Source organism: Protopterus annectens, chromosome 10.part0 (genome assembly GCF_019279795.1).
Source record: "Protopterus annectens isolate FY-2018-M chromosome 10.part0, PAN1.0, whole genome shotgun sequence".
In the NCBI taxonomy this organism is placed as follows: domain Eukaryota; kingdom Metazoa; phylum Chordata; order Ceratodontiformes; family Protopteridae; genus Protopterus; species Protopterus annectens.
Window position 1 is genome coordinate 117,947,432 of NC_056744.1, and position 21,221 is coordinate 117,968,652.

The 21,221-nt window shown below is 41.0% G+C and overlaps 2 protein-coding genes and 1 long non-coding RNA gene across 3 annotated transcripts in view; 1 reads left to right on the forward strand and 2 right to left on the reverse strand.

Moving 5' to 3' along the window:
* The window catches only part of NOL11 (nucleolar protein 11), a 1,613,635-nt gene that overhangs the window by 754,193 nt on the left and 838,221 nt on the right, over positions 1 to 21,221 (reverse strand). The gene's annotated exons all lie outside the window — the stretch shown is intronic.
* On the forward strand, positions 34 to 19,036 carry LOC122812992. Its single transcript, XR_006366616.1, has 3 exons — positions 34 to 166; positions 2,943 to 2,946; positions 19,026 to 19,036. It is a non-coding gene; the product is annotated as an uncharacterized LOC122812992 (long non-coding RNA).
* PATZ1 (POZ/BTB and AT hook containing zinc finger 1) lies at positions 7,481 to 9,369 on the reverse strand. The gene has a single exon (XM_044085089.1). It carries the CDS (start codon positions 8,711 to 8,713, stop codon positions 7,484 to 7,486), a length of 1,230 nt encoding a protein of 409 aa, XP_043941024.1. The 5' UTR covers positions 8,714 to 9,369; the 3' UTR covers positions 7,481 to 7,483.

Sequence of the window (21,221 nt, forward strand, 5' to 3'; positions counted from 1 at the left end):
CACCCAAACAACTACCACCTCAGGACCCAACACATGCAACACATAGACCACACAGTCAGAGTGTCAAACAGTCACAGCCCTTAAGGCCAAACACAATGCCAGACACACTTGTCATTGGTGACTCCATAGTCAGACACACTGACGTCCCGCGCACCAGACTGAGTAAGTTACTGTTCACAGTAAGCTGCCTGTCGGGCGCTAGAATCCGCCACATAACGCAAGCACTCAGGTCTCTCAACAGCAGGTACAAGTATGACTCAGTCATTGTCCATGCTGGTGTCAACGACCTGAGACGTACCTCCTTGGACTACATGAAAAGGGACATCGAGGAGCTCTCTGATTATGTAGCCCAGGCAGGTATGACCCTGACCTTGAGCAGTATCCTACCTTGATGATTCACCTAGAATGATGCCACAATACAGTGATAAGATGATCAGCTTTAATAATTGGCTTAAATTCTGGTGTCATTTAAAGGGGATCCAATGTCTGTCTGCCTGGGATGACATGCTGGACAAGCCACGCTGCTTCACAAGGGACGGCTTGCACCTGTCACCCCTGGGCTTCCGGATATTGGCAAAGGCTCTTGCCACCCCCATAGCGCCTTTTTTAGGCAAGGCTCAAATTCTAAACCTACCACCCTAGAACACCAAAAAGAAAAAAAACTAAGGGTAATGCTGCTCAACGCCAGAAGTCTCAATCTCAAGATGCACGCACTCGAGGCCCTTCTCAATATGGAGAACATCGATGTCTGTGCTGTGACAGAAACCTGGTTCAAGGCTCCTGAGAGCACCACAACACTAACAGGTTTCACCTCATATCATGCGTTCAGGCCCCAAAATCCGGACAACACCAAGAAAGGAGGGGGGTGTCCATATTCATAAAGGACACCCACACCTCAAGGTTGGTGGCAACGCACGATGCATCGGAGACCATCCAGGTGCAATTAACCATAGGCAAGACTGCTCTGCAATTTGTAGCATGTTACAGGCCACCCTCTCAAACTCAGGAACCTCATATGGCCTTCCTGAAAACATTGGAGGGAATAAATGTATCTCCAAACACCATCATACTAGGTGACTTCAACTACCCTAATATAGACTGGGAACACTACTCAAGCCCAAACACTCTAACCCAAAGATTCCTGGAGTTCATAAACTCAAATGCCATGGAACAACTAGTCACCATCCCCACAAGAGGAGAAAACATACTTGATCTCATCATCACGAACATGGGATCAAAATGTTCAACATCGGAAGTATACCCCTCACTGGTGAGATCAGATCATAAACTAATCTCGCTGGAGGTCCTCATCCCGCCCGCACCTGAAACAAAAAAGACCACAGTGAAAAACTTCTCAAAAGCCAACTTCACACTTCTAAAAACTAGTGTGGTCTCCTTTAAGGCCCCTGAACCAGTTGTAAACATTACTCAAACCGCTGAATCACTTACAAATGCCTTCTACCAGCACCTACAGGACTGCATGGATCAAGCTATCCCAAACAAAACTAAGACTCTCTGTACCAAAGGCAAGCGTCCAGTCTGGTGGACCCCAGCCATAAACAAGCTCTACAACAAAAGGAGGAAGCTACTACAAGATAGAGCAAAATCCTTGAAAGGTAAGACACCTTTGATCATCATAAGTAAAAACTAAGAGCTCTCATAAAATCATCCAAGGCAAATTTTGAGAGAAAAATCGCCAAGGACTCAAAAGACAATCATAAGGCCTTCTTTAGCTATGTTAGAAACCTAGGAGGAAACTCCCAGATATGCTCAGAATTAGTTCAAAATGATGTGAAAATTACTGAACCTTTACACATTGCCAACATACTGGCTGACAGGTTCAGTGCACACTTCTCCCCCCCTCGCCCCCAAAAGGAGAGATATCTATACCAGAGGATTGTAGCCCCCAAACATCTCCAACGCCCAGGTGAGAACTGCTCTCACTAAGGCAAAAACACAGCATCCATGGGACCGGATGGTGTCCCCGGCTGTGTGCTTCAAACTCAACGAGGAATTAAACCCACAATTAGGACAGCTGTTTAATCTTAGCCTCACCTCAGGATACGCACTCCAAGGAGTGGCGCATTTACGCACTGTGGTCCCACTTCATAAGGGCGGTGCCTCCACCGACCCTGGAAATTACCGCCCATTAGCTTGACAAGCCTTATCTGCAAAGTCATGGAGAGGATCATAATGGAACTCATAAATAAAGACATAGGGAACTTGCAGACTTTGGATCCAACCCAGTTTGGCTTTGTCAAAGGCAGATCCTGCCTCTTAAACTTGGTTGACTTTTTCGAGACAGTCACCAAGGCCATTGATGAGGGAAAGGCAGTCCGTACAGCCTACCTCGACCTGGCAAAGGCCTTTGACACAATACCCCACTCAGGTATCATCGAAAAACTCAGCAGCTTGAATGTAAACCCACACATCACAAGATGGGTTGCAAACTGGCTAAGTGACAGAACCCACAGGGTCAGAGTTGCTGGAGCCATGTCAGACTCAAAGCCTGTCACTAGTGGTGTCCCACAGGGCTCAGTCCTGGGTCCACTCTTGTTCGGCATCTACTTTTCTGAAGTACAAGCAAACACAGGAGGGTTATGGCTGACAAAATTTGCAGATGACTGCAAACTGGGTGCCATAGTTGAAAACACATCTGACACAGATATCCTTCAGAAGGGCCTCACAGAGACGGATAACTGGTGCCAGAGCCATGGCCTAAAGTTAAACGCCAAGAAATGCATAGTCATACCTTTCGGTAAAAACAAGGTTACCCCTAGCTACCATATAGGTGGCAATCCACTGAGCACAGAAGAAGTCATCAGGGATCTGGGGATCCAGGTTGACAGTAGCCTTTCGTTTGACACTCATGTTGCTAAAGTAGTTAGGAAAACCTTCTATATTGCCCACCTGATCATGAAGGGATTCACATCTAGATCAAGGGAGGTCATCGTCCCCCTGTACTCATCACTCATTAGACCCATGATTAAGTACAATGCCCCGTTCGGAATGTATCTGACCCGACACCTGCTGCAGCTTGAAAGGCCCCAAAAGTTCCTCACCAAAAGGATAAAGGGTCTCAAAAATATGTCTTATACTGCCCGACTGAAAGAACTCCAGCTCTATTCAGTCTCATACCGCTTGCTCAGAGGTGACCTGTGCCTGACATATAAGGCCATGTCAAACCCAGATTTGATGAATATGCTTCACCTCAAAAAATCTAGATCCCTCAGAACCACAAGGGCGGGAGACTCAAACCTCGACACGGTTATAAATAGAACGTGCTGGAGGGACAGATTCATCACCCAGAGACTCCCTATGCTGTGGAACAAAATCCCGGTACATGTGAGGCAGAGCACCTCGATGGCATTGTTCAAGAGGAATCTTGACCAATGGATGGGAGATCACAGATATACCCCAGGGATTACTTCAGTGTCACTGCTTGACAGAAGCACAGCAAAATAATAGGCATAGTTTTTATTCAAACTAAAGGGGTGGCGAAAGCCACATAACTATGGGCTAGGCTTATAAATGCCCTTGGGCAGATAGCCTAGTATGAACCTATGAACTCCACCACCCACTATAGTCGGGTCAAATACACATATAGCCTCCACTTTCAACGACTACTTTACTACTTCTATTCTTAAACTAATAAACAATACTAACCCCAACAATCTCCTCCAACTTCCCACACCACAATCTAAGTCTACCCCCTTCTCACTTAAACCAGTACCAATGTATAGTATCCAAAAACTCTTAGCAAAACTCAAACCTACCACCCTTGCTGCCGACTATCTCCCGGCCAAATACCTCCCAATAGCATCCACAGCCATAGCCTACCCGATCACACTACTAATAAATAATAGATCCATCACTGAACACACTGTTCCAACCTTGTGGAAAACCTCCTACATCATTCCCCTCCACAAAGGAGGTTCAGCCACCAACCTCTCCAATTATCGACCCATTGCTATCCTCTCACCACTATCCAAAATCCTAGAAAGATGTATTCACCATCAACGTCTCACTCACCTTCTTTCCAACAACCTCCTACTTAACTCCCAACATGGCTTCCGTCCATCCCACAGCACCACCACCACTCTAATTAACTTCACCAACATAATAAACACATACAAAAACCAGGGTAATCTTGACTTGGCCACCTTTCTAGACTTATCCAAAGCCTTTGATACAGTTTCCCACAATAAACTCAATCTGCCTCTCCAATCTCAACTTTGACAGCCCCGCTATACAGTGGTTTAAAAGCTAACTGGACAATCACCATCAATCTGTCAAATGGAATAACTGCCTATCCCCCCCACTACCAGTCACAGTTGGTGTACCCCAAGGCTCCATCCTAGGCCCACTCCTCTTCAACATCTTTACAAATCAACTCCACTCCGCAACTACAGGTGCCAAAGTTGTCCAATATGCCGACGATACAACCCTAATCTGCTCCGCATCCAACATTAAACTTCTACAACAAAAAAAAAACAACAATCCTTCACTGACATAGAATATTGGCTCAATAATTCCCAACTAATATTAAACCCAAAGAAAACACAGCTTATGCTGTTCCACCCTACCAAAACCCAGGATGTTACCTTCTCCATATCCTCAGGTAATAGGACTTTCATCACCCCAGTACCAGAAGCTAAGTTACTTGGATTCACCATTTGACCAACAACTAAAGTACAACAAACACATATCCCCCACTGTCGGCAAAGTCCACAGAAAGCTAAGGACCCTATATCGCTGCAAACGATACCCAACTTCAGAAGCTATAATCACCATAGCCAGAACCCACCTGCTAGAGGGTGGCCTAATGGTTAAGGTGTTTGCCTTACAAACACAAGGTACAGGGTTTGAGTCTTACAAGGGATAATTGGCTAGGCTTAAAAAGGCTCGCTAGAGCAGTTAGTCTAGTACGAACCTATGAACTATCTTATATGGATGTCCAGTACTAACAAACCTAAATAAAACTGACCTAATCAAACTCTCCACATGCTATAATAAAACTGCCAGATTCGCTGCCAACACCAGATCACGGTCCCACCACTGCCAGTCCCTGAACAAACTGCACTGGTTAGAATTCCCAAATTTACTACAATACCACCAACTCAACCTGGCACATCAAATACTATACTATCCTGAAAAAACCCTGCTCTTGTCAGGCCTCATAACCTTCTACAACCCTAACAGGCAGTTACGATCTACCAACAAAGCCCTCCTAGAAAGTATCCAATGTATAAATAGCTCGGGCAACTCTCTCTTCACCAATGAAGTTGCAAAAAACTGGAATATCCTGTCTCCTGACCTCAAACTTCAAACAAGTACAACCACCTTCAAAATCCAGTTAAAATCATACCTACACACCAATTATTTACGTACCTGCAAAGGACCTCCCTAAACTCCCAATCTGCTAATGGAGGGTATCTGCAGGAGACCCAATCTGCTAATGGAGGGTATTTGCAGGAGGACCTCTCTGTACTCCCATTCTGCTTATGGAGAGTCCACTCAAACATTCTACTGTATTTCACCCTCTTTTTACATTTTGTAAATGTTTGCATACTTATAGTATATTACAGTGCTACATGACTACAGAGTAGTACACTTATTCTTGTATGTAATTCCTCTGTATTAACCTGTTATATTTGTAACCTGTGTTACTGATGGGTCTACTTCATTTGGTCGACAACTCATATGACTGACACTCATTTGCCCGACAGCTCATTTGGTCGACAAAAAGTATTCAAGGCAAAAACCTGGGATTTGCCCCCCTCCCCACTGTTGTGCGACCGTGGAGTTGTTATATATAGTTGGGGTGTGGGGCACAGCCCCACATTAGTGGGTGTGGGCCCTCCTAGAATGTTTGCCGACCAAATGAGCTGTCGGGCAAATGAGTGTCAGTCATAGGAGTTGTCGACCAAATGAAGTAGACCCGTTACCGATATATATATATATATATATATATATATATATATATATATATATTTTGTTTATATTCTGTATTTTTTTCTGGGGCTTTTCCCCACAGGACTCCGCTAAAAACGCTCACCAGCTGTCCAGTTGGACCATCCTGGTAAACAAATGTTAAACAAATAAATAATAAATCTACTAACTTTCTGTTCTTATTCATGTTACCCAGGCTGAGCCTGATATGGTCATTTGGGATCAGTAAATGAGCAAGTACCCAGGTAAACAAATTATAAATAAAAGTATATAAATAAAGGTGTGCAAGTATAAACTCTTGTCAAATTCTGGTCTTTGCTACTAGTACTCTACTGAACGTAATATAGTATGACAGCTATGTATAAGCAGTTGAAATTATTTGGGCAATACCATACTATACATGATCCACTTTTTGTTAGTTAACTGGGATTGTGGACTTCTACAAGACACTTTCAGCCACTATTAACTTCACTGTTAAATAAGAATTTTTGTTTTGAGTAATTTTAAGAACGGTTCTGTTCAAGCCAATAATATACAAGAGCAGAAAGAATTCCATCACCCAAGCAAGCGTACTTGAAGATAACCCAATCAACTTCAAACAACACACTGCTATGCTGGACTACCTTACCACATCTCAAAATGTTTCCAAGGCCTTCTCCAACTTCAGTCAATCTCCTGTAGCTATGCTCCATCTTACATTGTAATAGGAAACAAGACCATCCCTAAAACTCCTCAATTATAACCAGGCTGTGTGTACTTTGGAAACAAAGTGACAAAAGCCAGAACATGACACCATTCAATGCAGAATTGCTTGGCGCTCAAATGAAAATTCTTTTTATAACTCAAACTTGACAAAGGCACTTTCACATATAGATATTATCCAGCTACATTTACAAGCTGCACCTCTGCCGCCCTTCACCTACAGTCAGCTCCACAATTACAAAAGTAGACAATACCCTTACGTCCACAAACACAAAAATGACCCAACAGGGAAAAAAATACAGTTAACCATGAATAACTGGTACCCATCCAAGCATGCAATTCTAAATCACACAGCAGCTTCTCTACATTAATTACATTGCTCAAGTCATTATAAAGATTCAAACATATACCAAAACAAAAATAAAAAATTTCTACAAACTACATAACTGAAGTTTTCATAAACTCTGCATATTCGGGGTACATAAAGCAATTCTCACTCCGTACACAGTTCTGAAAGTATTACTTCTTGTCTTGTTCACATTGCTGAACGAGGATCAGTAAATCAGTTATCAATCACTTAGTAAAAGCATAAAATACATCAACGTATCAACAAAGGGAATCAAGTGCGCTTTCCACTTTTGTTATTTCTGTCATTTACATGCAGGAGGAAGGCTTAAAGTTCTCTAGTGTGAGGTTATTACACTACTGCTATTTATTCCACTTCATTGAGACTGTTACAAAACACATTTAGTATACATGAAATTCTAATGACACAACCACCATACAGATAAATGTAGTGCAGCTACAACAATAAACAAAACAACTTGGCTTACCTAGAAAAACCTTTTCCACAGTTCTGACAGACATAGGGTTTTCCTACTGATCCATCATGGGACCTAACATGGTATGACATACGATCCTTTCGTTTGAACCTCAGTCCACAGACAGGACATGAGTATGGTTTTTCACCAGAGTGTGACAGCTTGTGTCTGTTCAGATGGTATACATCACGAAAGATTTTTCCACAAACTTCACAGCCCACTTGCTTCCTTACTCGCCCTCTTTTTCGAGGGGTTTCGTCCATAGCAGGCATTCCATTATCCCCCAGTCTGTTTTGCTGGCTGTCTCCAAAGCCCAGCTGCAAGCTGGTGACATTATGTTGCGCTTCATGGTTCCGTAGACGGCTGCTATCAGTGAAAATTTTTCCACAAAGTCCACAGGGAAAAACACCAGTCTCCCTTGGGAGGCTTGAGCTTCCAAACATCATGCAGTCCATACCAAGCATTTTTCTAGGTCGCCCCCTGCCTCTTTTGCTTGAGCCCCCTGAAGTGCTGCCAACCACACTGTGAAATGAGCTTGAGGACAACTGTGGAGATCCTGGTGGCAGCACTGCAGGTAGCCGATCTACAGATGGCAATGCTGGCAAGACAGATGGACTAGAAGTAGCCATTGGGGGGACAGCTGAACGTGGGAGGTCTCCATCTTGAGGATGGCCCATTCCAGAACCAGCAGTGCCACCCAATCCTGGTCCATTGGTCATGTCCAAAGGGAAGCCCAGATCAGTAACTGCAGTCCCTGCCCGGAACAACATCATATCACCTCTTACAGGTGGAGGTGGCACCAAAATCTGAACGTTAGACTGTTTTATAACCTCCTGGCAAATGTCAATTATTGACCTCATAAGTAAGAATTTGGCGGCTGTTAGTAACTCCGGAAAACTCTCCAAACGCACCACAATACGTGAAGTATAGGCAAAATCCAGAATGTCTCTAAACACCTTTGAGCTTATTGTGTGCATTTCTAGTTCCTTGTTTTCCCCTGTATCTGGCTGTGAACTGAACACAGTCTCAAAATACTCGCTGCAGGCCGCCAGCACGGCTTTGTGCGCCGGGAAGCTGTCTTCGCCCACACGTAGCAGGACATCACAGAAACGACCGCCACTCTTGCGCTGTCGGTTCAGGTTGCTCAGCATTTCGGCGCTGTGCCGGCTCACCTGGTACGTATAAGAGCCCCCGGGAATGCATGGCTGAGGCTGGGGCTGTTCACTGATCCGCTCCATGCTAGTCACCTCCCGGACCCCCCACAGGCGATCCGATCAGCGCCGCCGTAGCTACAGACGGTACAAGGAAAATAACCCAGTGATTAAGTCGCCTCTCTCAGGGATGTGCTCTTTCCCTCTTCAGCCGACTCGGCAGACTCCTATCCTAGTTTTTTCACACAGAAAAAAAAAAAAACAATCGGTTTGGAAAAGGAGAAAAAATGGCAGCGCCTGCACTTCCTTTTGCACTTTCACCTCTTTTTTTCTGCCTGGGAGTGTATGGGGGGTGTTTAGTGGCGAAGGGGGGGGGGGTTAGAAATTCTACTCACAAATGCACCGAAAAACACCCCAAAATACTGCATCCATAATGACTTACTGAAGCAGCTTCCCTTCCAGATGTGGGTTAGTGCCTGTTCAAAGAACGGGTTGAAGTGCATTGACTGGGGGGAATAAAAAAGTTTTTTTTATGTTGGTAGCGTCCTCCCTCCCCCACATAGATTCACATTCCTTTCTTCTTCTGTAAAGAAAGCCCTCCCCTCGATGCCACCCCCTCCCCAAACGGGGGTGCTGCAGCTAAACAGAAATGTAGTGTGTAGCTTCTTTTTGTAACTTCACTGCAAAACTGGAACTTTGGAGAAAGATGATTCTTTCTAGCTAACACAGGTACTAACTACCTGGTAAGAAAGGCAGAGGTAATGAATGTCATAGCAGCAATCGACAGATTCCCCCTCCCTTCCGCTTACGCGAGGATGGGAGGGGGGGTTAGTTTCATGTCCCTCTTAAAGCTCTCTGCATAGCACAGTTTGTAATTGTTTTGCATCATCCTTTCCATATGTACAGGAGCCACAATCTCTGTTCCCTTTAACACCACTTTATTTGGTTTATTATTAGTTCACCTCGTTCCCACTATCATGTTGGAGGGATGCAAGTTCTGTGTAGGCTACTTACTGTACAGCTTAATCTGTAAAGCCTGCTACCATGAAGTGCACCTGCCAAATGTACTTTTGTTTCTCAATTTCTCACATAATCGTTGCAAATCACTTGATCTAAGATGAAGTGCGTTTTTATTTAGTAATCACTTTGTTAATGTAAGAACAGGTGCAACAGTAGGCAGGTGTCCTGCAATACTAAGGTGGAGAGTGAGTTTTTAATCAGGACTAGATCCGTTTGTCTAGTGATAAACAAAGAATAGAGCATTCGTAAAATCCCAGATGCTGCACAAATGATGCACGCCCTGAGGGATTCCTTAACTAGGTTTTTATCTATTTTTTAAATTTATACAAATATTTACGGGTTTTAATACTGTGACAGGAATAGGCACCATTCCTGAATAAGGGCACAGATAAATTTGATCCTCTCTATATCGTTCAGTGTTAGGAAGTTTTTAACTGATATCTATGGTAAATAGCAAAGAATCATACTAATTAATTAAAAGATCTTTTTATAAGTAAAACCAGAGTATTTTAACCATCCTATTACCTTCCTAGTTCAAGTTGTTAGTAAGCCATTAGTATGTGTTCCACATTTTGCCCATTTGTTCCACGTTATAAATGCTAGTGTTCTTCATTTTGGAGATAAAAGGTTGAGAGCTATGCATTCAACAAAAAAATGATTAGTCTTGAATATTCAACAAAACCTATACAAATTAGAGAGAATTTCTGACAAAGTTATAAGGTCTGTGCTCTACAGTACAAAGATATATATTTATATGCGCATCCATCTGTATCTCTCTCTCTCTATATATATAGAGAGAGAGAGAGAGATTTTATACACACACACACACACACACATATATATATATATATATATATATATATATATATATATATATATATATACACACTGATATATATGATACACACAAATATATATATAGAGATTCAATAAAATAATCAACACAGCCACCACGGCCAGGTTATCACAAATGCAATGCCACTTTAAAAAGCAGAAAATTTTATTAATGGGATAAGCGCTTTCGGATTGACTGATCCTTCATCAGATCCATTCACATACAAAGCTTCAAAAAACTTAATAAAATCTAACCAATCAACATACTATTCGATAACAACATCCTTTACATCATCAAAACATTAAACACGCCTCCTTAGCCTTCTCCCTTTCAATACAGGTTTCACGGGGAGATAGCCATTCAGCCCCGGAGGCTTGTATGCCTGCAACCTGCCAGTCCAAGTCATCTCAGCTTTCTCTACCACATTACTAATATCCCCCCTCTTTTGTTAATTCCAATGCTTTGTATCACCCTAAAATAAAAACAATGTCCTTTATTTTCTTGACTGTGCTTATAAAGTGGGGTTTTCACATCCTGCAATCTGATATAACTCATATGTTTAAACACCCTTTCCTTTAATTGCCTAGTGGTTTTATCCACATAAAAGGAATCACAGGAGTCACATGTGGCCATATAGACTATATTTCTACTAGTACAGTCCGTATACTCTTCAAAAACATATATCTTATTCTGGTATGTATGTACAAAGGCAGTATCTTTACAGATGTACTTACAAGTACATCTTCGACACAGATGAGTGCCTTTTCTTTGTGATATCACAGAAGTACAATTATCCATCTTATTACATAAAAGCTGCTTCAAGTTATGGTTATTCCTAAACACAAAATGGGGTACCTCACCTACAACCCCTTTAAGTTCCTCATCAGAGACAATTATCTTCCATGCATTTTATCTATAAGGTTACACACTGACTTATCCTTTAAGGAGGGTTTATGATTACTTATGCAGTTTTTATATCTACATATTTACTATTTTTAACTTAAAATTTATTGCAATCTAGTGCCTTTTACACTTTATAGTTTGTATTTTGTACTAAGATATAATTGCTTTTGCTGCAATTAATCTATTTATTAACACTGAATTAAGGGGGGGTGGAGTTTCAAGAGCTATAAAATCTTGGATTGTGGAAGTGCACATTATTCTGATGAAGTTCCATATTATCAGAACTAAAGAGCTAATTTTTTTTCATAAAAGTGTGATGGTTTAGCTCGTGACTGGAACTGGTTTTTAATGCTTACATTGGATCCTACAGGACTTTCACTGAATGCACAGCTTGTTGGTGGTGTCTGAAGTGACTGGTGTTGGTGTATTTGAAGTTTGTTACCTATTTCCTGATTTTTTGTCCCAGCTTACTCTGTCAAATGCTTTCTCTGCATCAAGACCCACCAACAACAGTGGTATTTTCTTACATTCTGCTTCCCTCTGGATCATCAGTGTTCCATTAATGCTGTCATGTTTGCCTCCCTTCCACAAAGCCACACTGATCCACATCTATTAATTTTGGCATCACATTTGCCATTCTTTTAACCATTATAGACATGAACACTTTATAATCATGTTTGTATTGAAATGGGTCTGTATGAAGCTGGATCTGATGGTATTACTACTACTACAGCTTTCTTCCAGGAAGTTGGTACTTCTACTCCTCTTAAAATATGTTAAACAAAACCTTCCAAATATTTATCAGTTGTTTCCATCCTAGCGTCCAAATTTCCACAGGAATACCATGTATTCCTGGGGACTTTCCTGTAGACTGGTTATACATAACCATTTTATATCATCTCCTCCTATTCTAACTGTAAGTAATTGAGCATCATCTACCTCTAACCTTGGCATATTTAATTCTTCCATAAACATTTCCATTTGCACCTTTTCCTGATTTCCATATTTCTCTGCTTTATACAGACTTTTATAGAATTTTTGAAATATTTCTAATACCTCTTACAAGCATAGCCATAGGATTACCCTGGCATAGTGCCACCCGACCTTAGTTTCCAGTGCCTCTGTCAAGTAGAGCCACTGGTGTTATCCCCAGGGTGAATTTTCTGTTTCCCATCCACTCATCAAGATTTTTCTTGAAGAGGGTCAGCGAGGTGCTCTGCTTGACATGTATGGGAAGTCTGTTCCATAGCATGGGCAGTCTCTGGGTTATGAACCTGTCCCTCCAGCATGTTCTGTTAATTGTGGTAATGTGGTTGAGGTCTCTGGAGCGTGTGGTGTGGAGGGATTGGGATTTCATTAGATTTAGCATTTCTAACAGAGCTGGGTCAGACATGGTTTTGTAAGTCAAGCAGAGATCGCCTCTAAGTAGGCGATATGAGACAGAGAATAGTTGGAGTTTTTTGAGTCTGTCCATATAGCACAAAAGTTTAAAGCCTCTTTATGAGGTACTTTTGCGGCCTCTTCAGTTGTTGTAGGTGTCTAGTGAGGTACATGCCAAATGGGGCATTGTACTCGATGATTGGCCTAATGAGGGAAGAGTAGAGGGAGACAATGACATCTTTCTTCCTGGATGCAAAACCCTTAGTAATGAGATGTGCCACATAGAAGGACTTTCTGACCACAGTGGCAGTGTGGTGATCCCTGTGTTTTTATTTTAGGTATTATTGGCACATGATCTGAAATAGTTATTGGGTGTGTATCAAGACCTTCAATTAAATGCACATGTTCTGTGAAATGTAAATTCTGTCTAGCCTAGACCAGTTTTTGTAGCTTGGGGAATAATTTGTAAATTCACTCCAGACTCATATTACTAAATTCACATATTCCATGCCAAATATTTTCATAAATTTCTTCAAAAGTTTAATCTGCTTTATTATACTTTTCCTTCTGGGCTCCCAGACACTTATTCACTGCTGCAAACCAAGTTCCAGTCCCCACCTATAGGTAATATTTTTTGCTGAAAGTTGATTATTTCTCCCAGAATTTTCTTAAGCTCCATTATAGCAGTTTTAGGTGGAATATAAATACACTCCAGTGTAATCCTCCTCCCTTGCTAGTAGCTCCTTAGTACCACAAATCTACTATTATTATCTTTTTATCTTCTTCTGTCAGTACTACAACTCCTCTTGCAATTAATATAAGTACCCATATATTTTCCTTTATCCCAGGTATTCTGCTGAATAACCATCATGAAAACTTTCTTTATCAAATTCACATTAAGTTTTTTAAGTGTGTGTCCTGTAGCATAGCTATTTGCACTATACATTTTTAATATAGCTCACTACTCTTTCTTTTTCATATTTATCTGATATTTAAATACATTACAGATAGCATCATTGTATTAAAACTTTATTATTCCCACCTTTTATGTATAACAGCTTTTTTGTTAAATGTCTATTTCCAGCTTTTGTGTTACATGCATATGCTGTTTGGCAGGTTGAACTTTTATACAGTTGTTTCTTGTCATCTCCATTTGAGCCTATGTCACATCTAAAAAACTTTTTGTTTTATTGAAAGCCCTCAAAAAAAGCGACCACTAATGCCTCCCTAAAACCTATTAACCAAGCACAACTTCCCTTAAGAGCACACAGAGAACACACTCACTCTGTGGGTTGGGTTTCCCTCTCTATCTCCAGGCCCCCAATAAGACTTCCCACTAGCACAGCTGTATAGTTGAGTCCTCAGCCGAGTGTTCCAAGCCAAGTCCTCCACCACTCTCTCTGTGAAACCATTGTTCTGTGTCCCTGCTCCAGGTTACTGACACACACACACACTTTCTGAGATCTGATTTTCACACACACATACACACACTCACACACACACCCTGGGAAAGGCTGGCACAGACTTACTAGCTCTGCTACCTTTGCCCAGACTATAAGGTAGTTATACTGCCACCAGCCAACTACTCTAAACCTCTTAAAAGGGTACCAATTATACTGAGTAAAGTTAATACTAATACAAATAGTAGTGTTTGACTAATGTAGCAAGGCTTTTAGGAGCGTCCACAGTGTCGCCAAATAAATATAAGTACTCTCAAAGGTTAAAATATTCTCTAAAAGACCAGCCACAATGAAAAGTTTAAATATAGTTAATAATAGATGATAAAAAGAACATGAAAATACTGAATATTTATTTACGATAAACACTAGAGTTTCACTCACAGGAAATATTAAAAATAATACAGATGGATAGAGTCACAGAGATGCAGAAGAACAGCACTTAACTAATCTCACTATATTTTCCTGACTGATCTAAAGAATTACTGTTCCCTAGTTTACTTACTAGAACAAGACAAGGTGAAGTAGGTGAGTGGTCCTTCCTTCTTTGTCAGGTTTCAAAAACAGACTGCCCTGAGACTTCTGTCTCATCTAGTATTAAAACATCATTCAGTGCTGGATTACAGAATGACATCATGCACATCTGGTCATCTGACTTCTGGTTCCCACACTTCTCCCTTTACTAGCAACTGAACCAGACTCTAGCATATATGCGTCAATAATACACACACACAGAACTTTGTTGAGATGTGTTATAGCAGCTGGAAGCTATAAAACCATTTCAAAACTTCCATCCTTCCAGGGTAGCAATTAGTTCATCCCTAAAGACAATACAGTAGGATTCCTAGTCCTGCTTTTCACAAACATGGCATCTCTCACTGCAATCAGAACTGTAAGATACAATCTTTATGGCCTAAACCAGGTAATTTAAATTTCAGACTGTTTGAAAAGTTAGCTAGATTCTCTCTTCCATTATCCTCTGATACAATATATTCATTTCAACAGTTACAATACAGTCTGATATACAGGTGCATTTCTATTCTGTCCAGCAAGACCCACTGTTGGTACATTTTTAACACGAGCAGTTTTACAAATACATTTCCAACACAAGAACCTGTACAAATCAGTTTGAGATACAAATGACATATAATTATTTACAAAACTCCAGCTATCTATGCTGGCATATGTTACACATCCACTGCCCTACTTCTCCTGGCATAGCTGCCAATACCTCACATCATTAAAAATACTAACACACAAAACTATGTATATCTACAAATATTGAAGTTTTACCTCCTAATAGGAACAAATATCCCAAACCGACAGCCACACTCACAGCCCTGGGTTAACCTAAAAGAAAGGTTATCCATGCTAAGATGCATGGTGCAGCCTGTGCTTCTACTAAGTGCTGTCTGGTTTTGTCTAATCTTTATTGCTCTCCCAGCTGGGAAAACAGCTGAATGCTTTCAGAGAACATCATCTCCAAGCCAATTTCTCTTTATCAGATTGTCTCTATGGAGACCATGAGGACCATATACAGAATTGCCACTAAGCATACATTTATTTGCTAGAAAAAAACGTATAATATTCAATATTCTCTTTAATTTACCTGCTTTCTCTTAAAACTTCTTACAAGATAAAGCTAAGGGCCTTAATCCAGTCATTGCCACGTGCAAGCATGAGAAAAAGAACATTATTTTTTTCTTTTGTCATGCTGTTTTAACCAGACTTTTCTTCTTTTTTTTTACATTGCAGTGACTACATTTCTTAAAACTGAACAAGGACAAAAAAATAGGAGCACCTGTTTACAATAGCATTCCCATTACACATAAAATAACTGAGAAAACTTTACTTTATAGCATGCAAATAAAAGCATACACTATTATTATTTACATTTAACTTTCTCCCTCCTCTTCCTCTCCCCTAAGTATTTTTCTGAACATTGATGACATGAAAGAGAGGATATGCTTTAGAGTTCCCCCACAAGTCCAACAAAGATCAAAAAAGTCTGATATTTCCAGATTTTCTTGTTCTGTCATATTTTAGACATTTAATTATTGCTTTGTAATCACACATTTGTCAATTTCCAAATAACTGGTTTTATTCCTGTTAATCTCCATCTCCCAAATCGTGTCTCTGCTTCATTTCCAATTTACTCTAGATTTTTCTAGTTAACTCTTGTACTCCCTTCCATTTCTCCAGCATTTTCCATAGAAACATTGGAAAAGATTTCACTAGCACTGTCTCTCTGTGGTCTTTATTACCAAAAAATAGACAAGAAGCAGAATCTCCTTCTGTTTCACAGCTCACTTTTTTGGACATACGTTTGTATTTTCTCTTTAGTATGGACTTCATCAAAAATGATTTTGTCCCTCCAAGGAAGAATATTTTGAAGATAACTAGGTACAGCAGGTTGACTCACACCAGCTTCTCAGCATTCCCTGAATAGTAGAATAAATGTACTCATCTTCTGCCTGGTGTACAATGAGTAATCATTTTTCACAACTACTATGTCTCCCATTTTTAGTACTTTGTCATTCTGCCACAGCTCTAGGTTGCTTTCTCATAGCCAGGTGTGGAGCATACACATGATATGAACTTTCAACTAACTCCTCCTGCTGTGGAATACCAGCCCAGGTGCTTTCATAAAAGGAATACAGTCTGTTCCTTCCAGCTCTTCTGGTAGAGCTGAAAATCTCAGGTTTCCCTATGTGCTCAGTCCTCTATTTCTATTATTTTTTGAAACATCTCTTCTTGAGCAGTCTCATATTCAGCCAGCCTTTTCTTCATTTTGACCTCCGATTTTTGCAGTTTTATCACCTCATCTGAATATCTGTTTAAAGCTTCTTCCATTTTTCCACTTTTTTGAGTTGATATACTCCATCAGTGTTTTGTTTATTTTAACCAGGTCTGTGTACAGTTGTCTTAAACTTTTCTCTAGGTCACTGGAAATCATGTTTGGAGGTTGCACTGCTTTTTGCTGAACAGCTGAAGAACTTTTCCCAGTCAGTGTTTTTTCATCACCTTTTGTGTTTGATTTTCTTTCAGGTCCTCTGTATTTCTTTTTTCCTGATATCCAGACACTGTACCTACTAGCCAGTTACTGAAATTTACCCAGAAACATAAAAGTCTACTGGCCTTCACTGCTGAGATTCTGTTTTCACACTGGGAGAGCTAGAATTAAGCTGTTACTCAATGTTCAGCCATCTTGGAAGTTCCCAGTTGTTGAATATCTTAACCAATGACAGAGAGCTACAAGGTCTGCAGATTCCAGCAGTATAGTCACCCTGATAAAGAAACAGTATGCATATGACAAGAATACCATTATTAATAAAGTGGTCATAACAGTGTGCATTTATGGAGACAATAGATAGTATCCCAATCCTCAGCCAGAAGTACAAACTGTATTAGAGAAAGTCATTCATCTTGTTGCTATAGTTTACAATTTAACAAATTACATGATACCAGGGAAAGATTTTCCCCACTTTCAAAAGATTTGTTTAAACAATAGGAGGAAATTAGTCCTTTAGATAAACATTATCAGCATGGAGAATGAAGCTGTCAAGTAAATGAGCCTACTGACATGCCTCTGCTTAACATAGGAGAAGAGGAAGCAACTGGCAGATGCAATCATTAGAGTATATGAAATCATAAAAGATGAAAGCATAGTGTTAGAAAAATGTAAATGCATAAATACTTGTCTAAAGTTGCATAGAGAATAAGAAAGTACCCCATTTAAAGAAATATGTCAGTCCTCACCAATGGTAGAACAGAACCAATACAAGAAATAGACATGCAATCTAAAATACTTTAACCTAAACATGTTGAAAATCACTACAGCCTGAAAGTGTTGCAAAGTAGACAGCAAAGGTATCAACTGATAGCCTGAAAGTGCTACAAAGGAGGAAGTAGAACTGGCCAGCATCACTGGAGAAAAGGAATCAGTCACTGAAAGTGTGTAATCTAAGAGAGTGAAGGTAGGACATATAGAAATAGCACACTCTTAGCAGACTTGTAAAATGTGTGACAAGTTAAAGCAGATATCCCAAGTTATGAAAATTTTAAGTGGTAAGTGATTTTTGAGGAGAACAACCATGAGAATAAGAAAGATTTCACCAGCGTAATGAAAGAGGAAGAAACAGTACCTGGGCAGAGTTATAAACCTATTTCTGTCAGTGCAAGACAGAAAATCAAATAAGAGAAGACTCTAGGAATCAGGTATCTATAAGTAAACAGAAAAATAAAACCTAAAATAAAATGTGTTCTGAGATACACTTTTCAGGACAGCAACATAGAAGAAAAAGGGGGTGAGAGAGTGGTTTTCATTCATGTGTAAGTAGAAGGAAAGCAACATAAAAGACAGAAATAGAAGGTAGTGCATGCTGAAAGACAAGATAATCTTGAAAAGATCCATAATAATATTCCTGATGAACCAAAATACAGGAAATCTAAGCAAAAAAAGAGGGTTCTTTGCATCAACTTCATGAAAAAAGGGAATAAAAAATTATATAAGAGAGCAACAGCAACTGACACAAAACAAAACTCTTATGAAGTGACTTTTCCAGGAAAATTTACACACTGAAGCCTCAGTTTTCTGTGCTGGAAGAAAAGGAGGCAGTACTCTCTGTCTCAACCTATGAACCATCTTACCTGAAGGTTAGCCAACTCCAGAGTTGGCAAACCTTCAGGTAAGATGGTTCATAGGTTGATACTAGGCTATCTGCCCTAGGGCATTTATAAGCCTAGCCAGAGTGTGTTTGGCTTTTGCCACCCTTTTAGATTAGTTGACTGTGCCTCTGTATAGTAGGTCACAGAAGATAGCCCTTTTAAGGTTAGTTTACTGTGCCTCTGTTTAGTAGGGGCACAGAAGAGACGTCAGGGGTAAACCTACTCCCATCCACTCGTCAAGATTTCTCTTGAAGAGGGTCATTGAGGGGCTCTGCCTAACATGGATTGGGATTTTCTTCCAGAGTGAGGGGAGCCTCTGGGATATGAATCTGTCCCTTCAGCATGTCCTATTTATTTCTGTGCTGAGGTTTAAGTCCCTGGAGCGTGTAGCTGTAAGGGATTTGGATTTCCTGAGGTGGAGCATGTCCATTAATTCTGGGTTGGACATGGCTTTATACGTCAGGCACAGATCGCCTCTGAGTAGGCGGTAAGCAACTGAGTAGAGTTGGAGTTTCTTTAGCCTAACTGCGTAGAGCATCTGTTTGAGTCCCTTGATCCTCTTGGTGAGGTACTTTTGGGGTCTTTCCAGTTGCTGCAGGTGTCGGGTAAGGTACATCCCAAATGGGGCACTGTATTCAATTATTGGCCTGATGAGTGATGAGTAGAGGGGCACAATAACCTCTCTTGATCTAGATGTGAACCCTTTCGTGATAAGGTGGGCTATATAGAAGGTCTTTCTAACCACTTTGGCAACGTGATTGTCAAAGGAGAGATTGCTATCTACTTGGGTCCCCAAATCCCTAATTACTTCTTCCGCACTTAATGGATTACCACCTATGTGGTAATTTGTGGGCACTTTGTTTTTCCCAAAGGGGATGACTATGCACTTTTTGGCATTTAGCTTTAGGCCATGGCTCTGGCACCAGTTATCCGTCTCTGTGAGACCCTTTTGGAGGATGCTTGTGTCAGTTGGTGAGTCGATTATGGCACCCAGTTTGCAGTCATCTGCGAACTTGGTCAGCCATAGTCCTCCGTGTTAGCCTGTACCTCAGAGAAATATATACCGAACAAGAGAGGTCCCAGGACTGAGCCTTGTGGGACGCCACTTGTAACTGGTTTAGAGTCTGACATGGCACCTGCAATTCTGACCATGTGGGTTCTATCCTGAGCCAGTTTGCAACCCATCTTGTGACATAGGGGTTGATATTTAAGCTGGTGAGCTTATTTATGATGCCCGAGTGGGGTATTGTGTCGAAGGCTTTTGCGAGGTCCAGGTAGGCTGTGTGGACTACCTTCCCTTCATCTATGGCCTTGGTGACTGTTTCAAAGAAGTTGACCAGGTTCAAGAGGCAAGATCTGCCCTTAACAAAGCCAAATTGGGTAGGATCCAGTGTTTGGAGGTTCCCAATGTCTTTGTTTATGAGTTCCATGATGATACACTCCATAGCTTTGCAGACCAGGCTAGTCAGGCTTATAGGGCTATAGTTTCCGGGATCCGTTGTGGCACCACCTTTGTGGAGTGGGACCACTGTTGCTGTACACCATTCCTTGGGTACATACCCTGTAGTAAGGCTGAGATTGAACAGTGACTTTACGTGAGGGTTCAGTTCTTCTTGGAGCTCGTGTAAGATGCAGCCCGGGACACCTTCCGGTCCCATTGATGCTGTGTTTTTTGCTTTGGAGAGGGCAGCTCTCACCTGTGCATCTGTGATGTCAGAGAGGCTACACTCTGTTGGGATAGACATTTGCTCTTTTGGGGGAGAAGGGGGGGGAGAAGTTTGCACTGAACCTGTCTGCCAAGATGTTGGCAATGTCTGTGGGTTCAGTGTATTTTTTGTCATTTTGCACTAACTCAGAGCATATCTAGGAGTTGCCACCCAGGTTCCTGACATAACTAAAGAAGGCCTTGTGATTATCTTTAGCATCTTGTGCAATGTTTCTTTCGAAGCTGGCCTTAGATGATTTTATGAGGGATCGTAGTTTCTTGCTAGTACTGATCAGAGATGCCTTCCCTTTTTGGGATTTTGCTCTATCATGTAGTAGCTTCCTTCTTCTGTTGCATAGGTTATTTATGGCTGGGGTCCACCAGACAGGTCTCCTGCCTTTGGAGGAGTGAGTCTTGGTTTTATTTGGGATAGGGATAAAATTTAAAAAGGCATTGCAGGAAGAAGCCACTTTGAACACAGCAAAGGAAATGTAGAAAGTGCTGTACTGGAGAAGCTGAACAAGATGTTCCTACTTCCTACACATGCTTTAAATACAAAATGGCTTGCACAGAGTTAAAGAGACTGCAACAAAAGTTGACAGCAGGGTTCTAAATAGGCTTACATGT